This window comes from Neophocaena asiaeorientalis, unplaced genomic scaffold (assembly GCF_003031525.2).
Source record: "Neophocaena asiaeorientalis asiaeorientalis breed wild unplaced genomic scaffold, Neophocaena_asiaeorientalis_V1.1 scaffold21, whole genome shotgun sequence".
Classification (NCBI taxonomy): Eukaryota; Metazoa; Chordata; class Mammalia; order Artiodactyla; family Phocoenidae; genus Neophocaena; species Neophocaena asiaeorientalis.
Window position 1 is genome coordinate 1840126 of NW_020174053.1, and position 12483 is coordinate 1852608.

At 41.6% G+C, this 12483-nt stretch overlaps 1 protein-coding gene across 8 annotated transcripts in view; it reads right to left on the minus strand.

Annotated features, from left to right (window-relative positions):
• Window positions 1-8476: 8476 nt before the first annotated feature.
• Window positions 8477-12483, minus strand: part of ALG9 (ALG9 alpha-1,2-mannosyltransferase) — a 96166-nt gene continuing 92159 nt past the window's right edge. For 7 of the 8 annotated variants that reach the window (XM_024754242.1, XM_024754243.1, XM_024754246.1 and 4 more), the window contains one exon: window positions 11463-12333. In XM_024754242.1, coding sequence (XP_024610010.1) covers window positions 12296-12333 — 38 coding nt within the window. In that variant the 3' untranslated portion in view covers window positions 11463-12295. Of the gene's footprint in view, window positions 8794-11462; window positions 12334-12483 lie in introns of those variants that run through there. The other variant, XR_003004420.1, reaches the window with a different exon arrangement.

Genomic DNA, 12483 nt, shown 5'->3' on the forward strand with positions numbered 1-12483 from the left:
TAAAAATGCAGATTCCTGGCCTCCACCCCGGATCTACTGAATCAGAATCCCTGAGAATGGGGCACATCTTGCCGTTCACCCCTGGTGATTTTAATGTTCACTGATGTTTGAAAGTCACTGATTTTAAAAATTCATCTGGAAAAATAATTTCCATGTCAACAAAGAAGCATCTGCTCATGGAGAGTCTGAAAGGTCTGCTCAGGTAGACTTTGGAGGCCACCTCTGTCCAGGAAAAGCAAATGACAGCTACAGCTGCTTATCACTAAACAATTCTGTCCCTTTTGGTTGTGGTTTTTGCCAGATTATAATGATCCCTCTTTCCCGTGGTTCCTGGAAGCTAGCAAAGCACTGCAAATACAGTCCTGTGGCACTGAGCTGTTTCTATATCCCCCTCCCCCCTCTGCTGCTCCCTCTGGTTCTCCTTTCCACATCCCACACACACCACAAGAAGCTAGTGGCCGGGGAGCATCAGAGGCAGCCGCTGAGATTAGGCTGAGGATTTAAGGCAACCCTTGGGAAACAATGTGACATGCTCAGCACGAAAGCACTGAGTTCTGACACCCACATACAGTTCACTCATCAAATGAATCAAAGGAAGACAAGGTTAGACTTGCCAGTTCCTGTCAGATGAAGCATGGAGAATACACAGAAGCACAGGCAGATGGGATCAACAGCTCTCAGTGTCACAACAGAAAAGGGTCAGTCCTGAGGAAGCTTGGATGACATTGGCGTATCCTCCTGCCTCTTGCCTCACGTGTATTAAAGTTGCCTCTTCCTCACAGAGCTTTGCAAATAAGCACTCATTCAAGGGCTGATCTGCTCCACAGTCACCCTACTGGGAGAAGGCTGAGTGCAGGGGAGAAAACTACGTGTAGGTGGTTCTCTCAGGGCAGACCCAGAAGTGTCATCCCATTGAGAGGCCGTCAAGGAAGCGGTGGGTGGCCCAGTTCATGCACAGAAAACCTGAGGCACATACAGGCATGTTCCAACTCTGTTCATTTAGCAAGATGACCCTGGGAAACTGATTCCCAGGTCTGTACTTGATTCACTGCAGAGTAGTAATTATCACCGTAGCATTAACGATATTTCCAATTTATATTTATACAAAGAATGTCTTCATTCTGTGGGACTCAAATATTTTCCCCTCAACTTTACCTCAATATTTTCTCCTTTTTTCTCTTTTCCACTTTGGGGCAAAATTTTAATCCCAATATTATGGCTGGGAATACTTGACAAAGAGAAAGAGACTTTACCTGGACCCACACAGTGACTCGGAAGAAGCTATAGAACTCATAATCAGGGATTCTCACTGTCCCTTGCTTTATCCCCTCCCTCCGTGCCACAGCTTATCACCGTAGGTAAAATTGGATTTCCAGAGCAAAACTTTGTTTGAATTCTTGGGAAGAACAAATCAAAGAAATGAGACAGTTCTGATTCAGGGCAGTCTATACAGTGGTTACGAGAGTATACAGTGGAATCAGGAAGACCTAGATTGACATCCCAGCTCTACCAGTTACTAATGTGTGACTTTGGGCAAATAACTTATCCTCTCTGAATCTTGGTTTCTTCATCTGTAGAGTGGGGCTGTAAAGCTTTACCGCATGTGGTTAAGATTAAATAATTCACATAGAGTGCTTAGATTGGTACCTGACAAGAGTAAGCCCTCAGATATTAGCCATTAATAGTTATCATCTACTGAGGAAACAGAAGCAGGAAAGAAAACATTCCAATCAACTGAGCTTTGGCAACAGAGAGGACCAATGTGAAAGGATGATGAAATCTACATGATTTAGAGTCAGAAGACCTGACTCAAGGCCTTCCAGAAGGCTTTCTCATTGGTAAGATAGGGACATATCTTACCTTACTTTTCTCTTGGGGTTGTTGTGAGGAATAAGATCCATACTGTAAAGTACCTTGTAAATGGTAGGCATGACACGATTGTTAGCAGTTATGTTTTTGATTTCCAGGGGCTCACTGAATCACTGAATCTGGTGCCCACACCAAACACATAAAAAGGACACCTGGAGACCTAAGTTCAAGGTCTGTCGGCCCCCAATTCCTGAAGAACAGCAGTCAGAATTAGTACTTCCCCTGACCACAAGGGTAGATTTACAATACAACCAATCTGGAGATCAAGCAGACATGACATGGTAACCTTTCTCAAAAGTCTTAGGCCCCTGAGTCCTATCATGGGCCCTAACATTCTTAGGACAGACCCCTGGTTATCTTGCCAGATGCTATACACAGCCCAACAAAAAAACCTTTGTTACAGTGTTAAGTGAAAAAGCAAGGTACACAGTGTTATTGAAATTGTGGTACACAGTGTAATTTAAACTGAAAATGTTCAGAATTAATAGATTACTCCTAAATAGTTAATATCAAAATATCTTAAGATTTAAAAAAAAAAGCAAGTGCCAGAACAACGTATATAGTATCTTACTATTTGTATAAAATGGAATGCACATACATGTGCTTGTATAAGCATTAAAAAAAATCTCTAGAAGAACGCACATGACTGATCACATTGGTTGATTATGGGTATCTGGGAAACAGAAATGGGAGATTTTTCAAGTTTTCCATTTATCCTTTTGTTTGTTTGGTTTTTACTATTTACTAAACTCCAGATTTTACTCAAATTTCATCCATTTTTCCACTAATGTCTTTTTTTCTGTTTCAGGACCCAATCCGGAATATCACATTGCATTTAAGCTTTTTGAATACTGAACCATAAAAATTATTACATATTCAAACAAACACACCTTCTGGCTCTTGGTTACCACACTGTAGACTGCACTCTGCCTCCCCCTGGTTGGTTTCCCCTGTGACATCCATAGATGTGTATTAATAGTCCCCTCCTGCCAGCTATTCCCTAACTAGCCCTGCTATGTCCATGGGGTAGAGTCCAGATTCCCTTCTCCCTTATTTTTGTAAGCCCTCATCACCATGTATTGTACTACGCCCAGCCAACATAAGTAGCTTCCAGCATCAGGGCATACTGTCCCCAGATCCCAATTAGACAGAGGTTTGATTTAGCAAAAGCAGGGATTACTTAAATATTCCAGGTCCCCTAAAAGCTTTTCCCTGTGGTGTCCCCTGAAGATGGTATTCTTTCCCATTAAAAAATATTTATTTATTTATTTGGCTGCGTTGGGTCTTAGTTGCAGTGTGTGGGATCTTTGTTGCAGCACACGGGCTTCTCTCTAGTTGTGGCGCACAGGCTCTAAAGCATGCAGGCTCAGTAGCAGTGGCACACAGGCTTAGTTGCCCTGCAGCATGTGGGATCTTAGTTCCTTGACCAGGGATCGAACCTGCATCCCCTGCACTGGAAGGCAGATTCTTAACCACTGGACCACCACGGAAGCCCCCCCTTTTTTTTCTCTGACCTGCCCAACAGAACTGTTAGGAAAAAGGTCACAGGAGTAAGAAAGAAGCAGTGCCAAGACCCCTGGACACACCATTCACATCTCAGCAGAGATTCAGCTGGAACTGTAATTAGAAACCAGAATTTCCACTGACTTCTAGGACTTCAGGAAATCAGCTCCCTTTCTAGTGTGAAATTAAAATTAGCTGAGGGCTCACAGTGTTCTAGAAAATCCCCTACAGATGAGAGTGGGCATATTCAGGGTGGTATGGCAATAGACATACAACACAAAAACAGACTCACAGACTTCGGAAACAAACTTATGGTTACCAAAGTGGAAAGGTGGGGGGAGGGATAAATTAGGAATTTGGGATTAACAGATACACACTCCTCTATATAAAACAGATAATCAACAAGGACCTACTGTATAGCACAGGGAATTCTACTCAATACTCTGTAATAACCTCTATTGGAAAAGAATCTGAAAAAGAATGGATGTATGTGTATGTATAACTGATTCATTTTGCTGTACCCCTGAAACTAACATAGCATTGTAAATCAACTATACGCCAATATAAAATAAAAAATATTTTTAAAAAAGAAAGAAAAGAAAAGCCCCTACAAAGACTGAACACTCTGTCTTACTAGGACAAGCTCTGGGCTCCGATTATGGAAGGTAGAATAAGAAGGTTGTTGAAAAAATGACATGACTATGACTAGACCGTGTTCTTATCTCTGCCCATCTAGCCATTCCAGACACCTGAGCACAATACCCAAACAAGAGGTCATGAAATAGGGAGTGTACCATCATGGTTACGAGAGAGGGTCTGGAGCCAGACAGACTGTTTGCGTTTGAATCCCAGGTCTGCAACTTTCTACCCAGGTGATCTTGGGCAAGACATTTAATATCTCTGAGTATCAGTTTCCCCATCTTTAAAAAGAGGATAATAGTTACCGAGCTCACAAGGTTGTTGTGAGGATTATGTGAGGAAAAAAAGCAACTTGAAACCTTCTTGACATATAGTAAATGCTTAATAAGTGTTAGGTATTACTCGTATTATTTCTGCACAGAGCAAATCTGATGATCTAGAGGGTAAAAAAAATAAAAGGAAAACAAGAAACCCCCCAAATGACAAAAACCCCAAACCTCAATCTATTCTTTATCAAAGAGCTGAACTTGTCTGGCCCTAAAGGCCTAAATCTGCCTAAGTGGATACCCTATACGTTTAAATGCAAATTCTACTTCCTTCTGCAAATGTTTGCTTTTCACCCCATGACCTACACATGAGGAGAAATCAAAGGTATTCTCAGACCGTTTACTTTATAGGGGCTCAGCCCCTTCTACCTTAAGTTGAGCTACTGTGCTGTAGATAATGTGTTGGCATCTGATGGAGGGGAGAACCCTGAACATTCATATAGCCTTTGAGTTGCCTTTGATAATAAGTTAGCAGAGGAAAAGTTAAGACTGCTTTGCTCATGTCTGGAAACTTGAAAATGAGTAAATGGCTGGTAATTACCCCTAAAAGTAGCTGCTTCCCCCTCTCAACCAAACACATATCTTTTACTACCTATGAAGACCATCAAGGGCATGTCAACAGAGGTAAAATTAACTGGGAAGAATTGACCTGTGGATCATTTACCAACCAGGGAATCACTGTTAGCGGTGATGATCCAGCTGTCACAAATTATGGTCACGGTTTTCTCCAGGAAAATTTTGTAATTATAGAAATATAGGAGTGTAATTCTAAAGTATACAGATTCTCAAGAAATGCAACTCAGATATTTCAATTTACACCGGAATTTTGACACCAAGGATACAGCAATTAGTGGAACTAGTTAGATTCCTAGAGGAAAAGGAGAGCTGAAATTTTTATTGAGAATAGGCTGCCCTCTGCTGGACACTAGGGCACTGCAGACAAGGCTCCCTCGAGTTTTCAGAAACTGTGATACTTGGGAGTAAAACAAAAACAAAACCCAAAAAGCATGGCAACAAATTTAAACTCTGAGTTCTATTTTTTAGAATATCACAGACTCTGGGAACACAATTATAGAAAAAAGCCCAAGGAAAGGGGAAGGGGCTGAGTTTTTTTTAAAAATTCACAAGATTCTTTTATAAATGTAGCACTGCAAAGCCAGCCTCCTTTTCTACGTAACTCCACAAATACTTCACAGGCAAGAAAAAATGGGAACATATTATAGGAAATACCAAGGAGGCTTAGAGACATATTGTTAATAGGGAGACAAGGAGCAAGACCAATTCCTGAATGATACATGGTGTTTTCTTGCTGGTTGGGTGAACACATATCAGGTCATTTCTCTCAAAACGTGATTAATCTTTGCTCTCATGTCTGCGGGAGTGAGGAGGGGGAAGTAGCAGCAGCTCCAGAGAAGCTCCGAAGACCAGTGGCACAATAACAAAGGGGAAGTCTTCACTGTACTTGTCTCAAACAAACAGATAAGTATATAAGATCGACAAAGCAGCCTCCCTCAGTGTGCCCAGAGCAGGAGGGCTTAACACCCACACACATTTTTTTTTCATTCTCCTATTCAAGACAGCCACAGGTCCTTATCTGAGGGGGCCAGTAGGGTTTGAAAAAGGCCAGGCAGTCTTCCTGAAGGTTGGATCTGCCAGCTGAAACTCTCTCCTCCCATATAATAAATAAATTAAATGGCACTTGAATGGGTCTGAAATTGCCAAGATTAGTCATTCCTTTTTTCCAGATTGTTATCATTCAACTGTACTGAGATGAGAGGATCAATGAGAAGGGAACTGGAGTAAATTATTAACATCCATTAGTGTACTTCAGTACCACATTAGTTAATTGTTTCCCAGAAAGCGGGGCCCAGAAAGAATGAGAGATGGGACAGGTAAGGTTTGATAGGGCAGAAAAAGCAGAGAAAAGGGTCTGGGGAGGGGAAGAGGGCTGGGTTCACAGGCGTTGTAATTGGAAAAAGACACCAAACATTTTGCTGACTTAATTATCTTTGATCTTTCGTGTGATTGTTTGCTTTCCAGTCTCTAATATCAATAGCAGTGGGTAGTTAGAAAAATCACCTAAGTAGTTTAAAAAAAAAAAAAGTAATGATGACTAGGCCCATCTTGGGCCACTAACTCAGAATTCCCTGGGAGGAAGGGGGTGGGTCCAAGCAGACAGTGGCAATTTTCAAAGGGTCCCCAGGTGATTGTTTCGTGGAGCTCCAGCTGAGAATCACTGCTCTGTGGTCACATCTTCTCCAGCATTGAGTATAATGCTGCTGAAGCGGCCTAGCAAACAGACCAGAAACCATACCCTTCTCATTTGGCAAGCTGGAATTCGAGGGTTAAAATGGCAAATTACAGTCCAATGGCACCAGTTGCCAAATACCTACAGGCAAATAAAAGTCAAAGGTAATCCTCCTAAGGCAGTAAATGGCTGGAATCCATGGCTGTGGTCTGCAAAAAACCCTTGTCAGAAGTTACTTTTATCTCACACCATCTTTTGGCTGACAGGACCATCAAGAATCACCCGATTTACACTCTTATCTCTAGGCATGTCAAGGCAGAACATGCAGCCCAGAAACGAGAAGCAAAAACAAACCCAAAACCCCTACTACCTTCAAGTATCTTATAAAGATACCTTAAGATTTCCTTAAATATTTTAAAGAGATGCTCATACTTAGGTATGCTATTTAACCCAATTGTTAATCACGAGCTGTTTATTCTAAGGAGCTACAATAGGAGTTCCCAGTCTGCCTGTCGTCTCACTACAATTCTGTATTCTCACATCCTTTATCTGAATGTCTCTCATTTCATTTATCAAATCTGTTGGTTGTAATTTGTTTCAATGCCAGGTCTGTGGTGAACTCCAGGGCTGAAGAGAGCCAAAACAGCTTTCAGCTGCAAAAAAAACACTTACTACTTGATATTATTGAATTTGAACGTATCACTACGAAGTCATCTTGCAGTTATAGACTTCCTTTTCCTAGCAGGGCATGTATCTGGTAGGAACTGAGCATCTCCTCACACCTGGAGGAGAGGCTTTCTGCTCCAAATTCATTCAGAAGGTGTTGTGGGCTGTCTGACTCTCCAAAACCAAGTAATAATAAAAATATTCAATGAAGGTACACAATCTCTCTTTTTCGAAGGTATTCTGAGGAATCCTCCTTTGTGTGAAAGCATGTGTCCTAAAATATACATAGCATTTAGCCTCATTCACATCTTTCAAATTGCGCTTTGAGTTACTATAGGGCTCATGACTTGCTCTATTTTCTGTGGCCTAAAATCGACCAAACTGAAAGTAACAGCTGTATTTTTTTTTTGTTCAAGGTTTCTTTCTTTTTTTTTTTTTTTTTTTTGTTCAAGGTTTCTTTTTTTTTTTTTTTTTTTTGTTCAAGGTTTCTTGAAGTGTGACATGGTCTTTGCCCCCAGACGTGCCAACAATGTTCTTGAGAGACAGGCTTGCAAGGGTTGCATGTTAAGGTTCTATGTCATTAGTAAAGACACTGGGTACTCAAGAGGGTTCAGGAAGTAATCACAGGGGTCTGAAGTCTAGAAAGACTTCATAAAAGAGAGGGAGACTCGAGCTGGCCCTAAAAGTAAGAGAAATAAACAGGGAGAAGGATGGCCTTCTAGGAGGGGAAAAGAAATTCATTAGGGCTGTGGACTTCTCCCTTCTGGAATTATATTAATAAAATATCCTTCTCTAAAACAACTTGGAAGAAATAATCAAACCAAGTTTCCTGGGCATTTTGGGTCCTATGGAAAGAAAACTGGTAACCAATGGTACTAAACCAGATGGCTACTAGAAGTTATTGGCTATAAGGTGCAAGATACAGGAATGACGTTAGAAATTCATTCACAAAAAAAGTTTTATTGCTCCTTACAACCTCTGACAAAGTGGAAAATTACCTAAATGTTAGATATTACTAGATCACATTTCTATGAATATTAAGACTCTCAAAGCCCAGAGATTCTTTTTTTTTTCGGTATGCAGGCCTCTCACTGTCATGGCCTCTCCCATTGCAGAGCACAAGCTTCGGACGCGCAGGCTCAGCGGCCATGGCTCACGGGCCCAGCTGCTCCGCGGCATGTGGGATCTTCCCGGACCGGGCCACGAACCCGTGTCCCCTGCATCAGCAAGCGGACTCTCAACCACTGCGCCACCAGGGAAGCCCGCCCAGAGATTCTTAATCCAAAAACGTAACATGGACCCAGAAACTCTCTTTTAGGCACAATGTTGACACACTGAGTAGTTCCCACTGTGCTTGGTTTTTCCACAAAATTAAACTAACCCTCACTGGGTTTTCCAATGGCTTCTTCCCAGAGTTTTCAGAATAAACATTCTGGGCTATTTGGTCTACAGAGGGCAGGTCTATACACTGAAGGAGGAAAGTGGGGGTGATGGAAGGAGTTGAGCTCCTTCAGGTTCCAATCTCCACCAAAGATTTAAAAGCTAAAAGCAAAAGAGAAAATATCAACTTAATAAAAGGAAAATCAAACTGCCAAGATTTATTTAACTTTTTCTTTCACAGAAAATACAAGTATGTAATGTAAACACTGACATGTGAAATAAGGATCAGGAAGACAAATGAATTGAACAATACTCTTGCTTCAACACTGCAGTGCTTCCTGATTTCACTTGGCAGCATGAATCTAACGGTTAAATAGATTATATACTGGAAAAATTAAAGGCAACATTCATTTAGATTTATCAAAACACCAGAGAGCCTCTGAAATCCAACAATGCTATATGGAAGTCAGATCTTTCTTTTGCAAAAAAATTACAGCTGAGCACATGTCCATTTATCTGTTTACCCAAGGCATTTAATGTAGGAGCCTAAGAATGAATTAATACATGAGCTTAATATGCCTGTGGAGGCAAAGATTAAACTGTGCCTCTTTTCGCTCTTCAGAGAAAATAAAATTCACCAAATTTAAAGCAGAGCTGCCCAACACTGGCCAGAAGACAGCACAATCACAGTGAATTCTTATTTCAATAAATCCTACAAAATGCAAAACACAATAAAGGATTTCCATTTGTGCTTTGCCCAAATGGTCAATCTGGATGTAATGCTGCAGAATTACATGGGGTTTGGAAGGTTCTTTCCCAGAACTCCAAACTAGAAAAAATGACCCAAATAAATGGTTGGGATCAGAACCACCTTGATTTAAAACAGAGAATCAGTTTCTAGACTTGAATTCAGTAATAAGGAGTGTGGGCTTCACTTTAATGTTATAATCTCAAGAGATTAAAATGAGTGGTCTTTCTTATCAGATGACACCTACCAGTTGACAGGTATACTTTGATAGCAGATGCTACTACACAGGCTGGTTCAGTAATAGGACTCAGTGTTGTGAGATCTGGGGTTCAGACAAGGCTGCTTAAGATCCAGAGATCAGAGAGCCCTGGGACTGCCAATACACCCAACTCCCTTGCTCAGATCTACAATCAAAGCTTATTACCAATAAGCTGTAGACCTTCATTCATTCCTTGATAGTCAACAATCTGTGGAGAAAAACGTACCTGAGATACTTTATCCTTACAGTGAGCAGAGCGGTCAGCTCATGCTGAACACTGATTCTCTGGAGGAGAAATGCTCCTCTCACCAAGTGTTTTGAAACTCTCTTCCCAGGCAAAGCTAACCTCCCTGTATTGCTGAGGTGGAGATGTTTTGTTTTTTTCTTTTTGCGGTACGCGGGCCTCTCACTGTTGTGGCCTCTCCCGTTGCAGAGCACAGGCTCCGGACGCGCAGGCTCAGCGGCCACAGCCCACTGGCCCAGCCGTTCCGCGGCATGTGGGATCTTCCTGGACCGGGGCACGAACCCACGTCCCCTGCATCAGCAAGCGGACTCTCAACCACTGCACCACCAGGGAAGCCCAGGTGGAGATGTTTTAACGCGTTTATATACCATGTGAAAAACACCTTCACAACAGACGACATTCATTTTTATATCCCTTACCTATCGAATTTGGCAGAGTGTTCTGCAATTTACTGTGCTCTCACTAAAGACATTCATAGAACAGAGCAAACTGAAATCAGGTGTTAAAAGGGATAGCAGCTGATATTCCCAAGGAATACCTAGATTGATCATGACCTTTTTTGTGCTATATTACAGTAAGTTCTTGCTTAGAAGGCTTTTTTTTTTTAACATGCAACATGATAAAATGGATCAGTACTGTACCACTTTGATTAGAAAAAAACCACTCACCATGGACCTCCATTACTGTACCTTCTCATTTACCTTGGCAAAAAAAAGAGCTCTAGCCACTGTGAAGGACAGTGCACTATTACTGCAGGTACGGCAAGATCTTTCACTAGAAATTCTCTGTCCCATAGTCAGACCACATGTGCCAATATCTGCCTTGGGAAACAGTAATCAAGTATTGAAAATTAAATACAAAAATCCTTAAAGCAGCAAGTGGGACCCCAGTTTATCTTCACTCTCCAGTTATCATTGTTCATGCTATCTAGACCTACTGACTCACAATTCTTCAACCCCTCCCCAGATATTCCTTTAGAGGGGATCCGAATGAGGACTCTTCATATGGTAACTAGCCATTTCTTCCCTTGTCACTTCTCCTCTCTTGGATCAGTTCCTACTGAAAATCCCTTCTCTTTGAAAAATGAAAGATGGAAACTCTGAAAAATGAATGCATCCTATTTGCAGATACTAGACACAATCACCCTTAGGGAAATAAGGCACTATAAAGTGACCCCAGATTGACTGTAGGAATGGAACTGGTATTGGATCCTGTGTGGCTGCAAAGGAGCTTGACTTCCAAACATGAGCACTACTTTCTTGCCACAGGCCAGGCTGCATCCCGGAGTACTGCTATGATGGTCTAACCAATAGGCAGACTGGAGGCTCCAAAGAACTCACAGAAACACAGATAAAATTCTTCCTTAAAATAGAAAGTTACGTTATCAATTAGGTCTCTGGCCAACCTCATCATTCTTTCAAGTAATGTTCTCATAGTCAAGTGAGGAGTAGGGACGAGCACTGGATGAGAAGTTAGGCAACCCAGGTTCTGGTCCTAGCGCTACTACTTATTGGCTGTGTGGCCTTGGGCAAGTCACCTTACCTCCCCCTGCCCCCTGCCCCCTGCCCCAGAGTCTCAGTTTTTTCATCTGTAAAATGGGGATAAAACCACTTGTTTTGTCTACCTCACGTCATGACTGTGAGGATCAAATGAGATAATGTGAAAGTGCTTTGTAAACTATGAAATACTGTGTGTAAAAGCAAAGTATATACTTATGTTTTGATTAAGTCCTTATCATTGCCTACTTGACTAGAGGTGCCCCATGCAGGATGTGCTTTGCAATAGACATACTCAAAAACAGGTGCCATGAATATACACTGGTCTTTTTCACTAGGGTTGTTTAAAAAAGGGAGATTCTTAATTTCCTCAGAAATGGCCTCAGAATAAATTACTTTAAAATGTGATGTCATCCAAATCTACCAAATGATAGAGTTAATTTTCTCCACGTATGTCCTGTACAGTTATAGTCTGGTCTGTTGATATCTTTATACAGGGAAGTCTTGAATTCAAGAAACAGCATGCTAAAGCTTAAAAAACAAACAAACAAAAACCCAAACCCATATAGTTATAGTTTGTTGTAAAGGAAATAAGATGAAAGCAAGAGGCATCCTATGTAATGAAATTAAGCCACAGTTCCTCAACTGGTTGCATTTTTCCTGAGATACCTCCAGGGTAGGGTCCTGGTCCTGTGACGTGCTTTAGAAAAGCTTAGTCTTGCCGGAGGTGAAAAGGACATGTAGGTTGGAAATTAGGCTGTGCTCATTTTCAGCACTAGGCTTGGAAGGAGGTCGTCTGCTAGGAGCTGCCAAAGAGCTTTGGTGGAGAAGCTCATACGGCCCAAGGGAGGCTAGTTCTTGGATGCCAAGCCAGAGTGTGTAGAACAGCTCAACACAGCCATCCAGTCCCGGGATTTTCAATTCTTCCTGAAAGTTGGTTCTACTCTTCTCCGGTCTAGTAAATAATTGAACAGAAGAAAAACAATGAGATGTGGAGCAATGTATCTACCCGGACTTTAGGGCCTTTCTCCACCTAGCTGCACCAAGTGTACATGCAGAACAGAGACACACATTAAGAAGTGAATGTGATTAACTCTGACAAGCC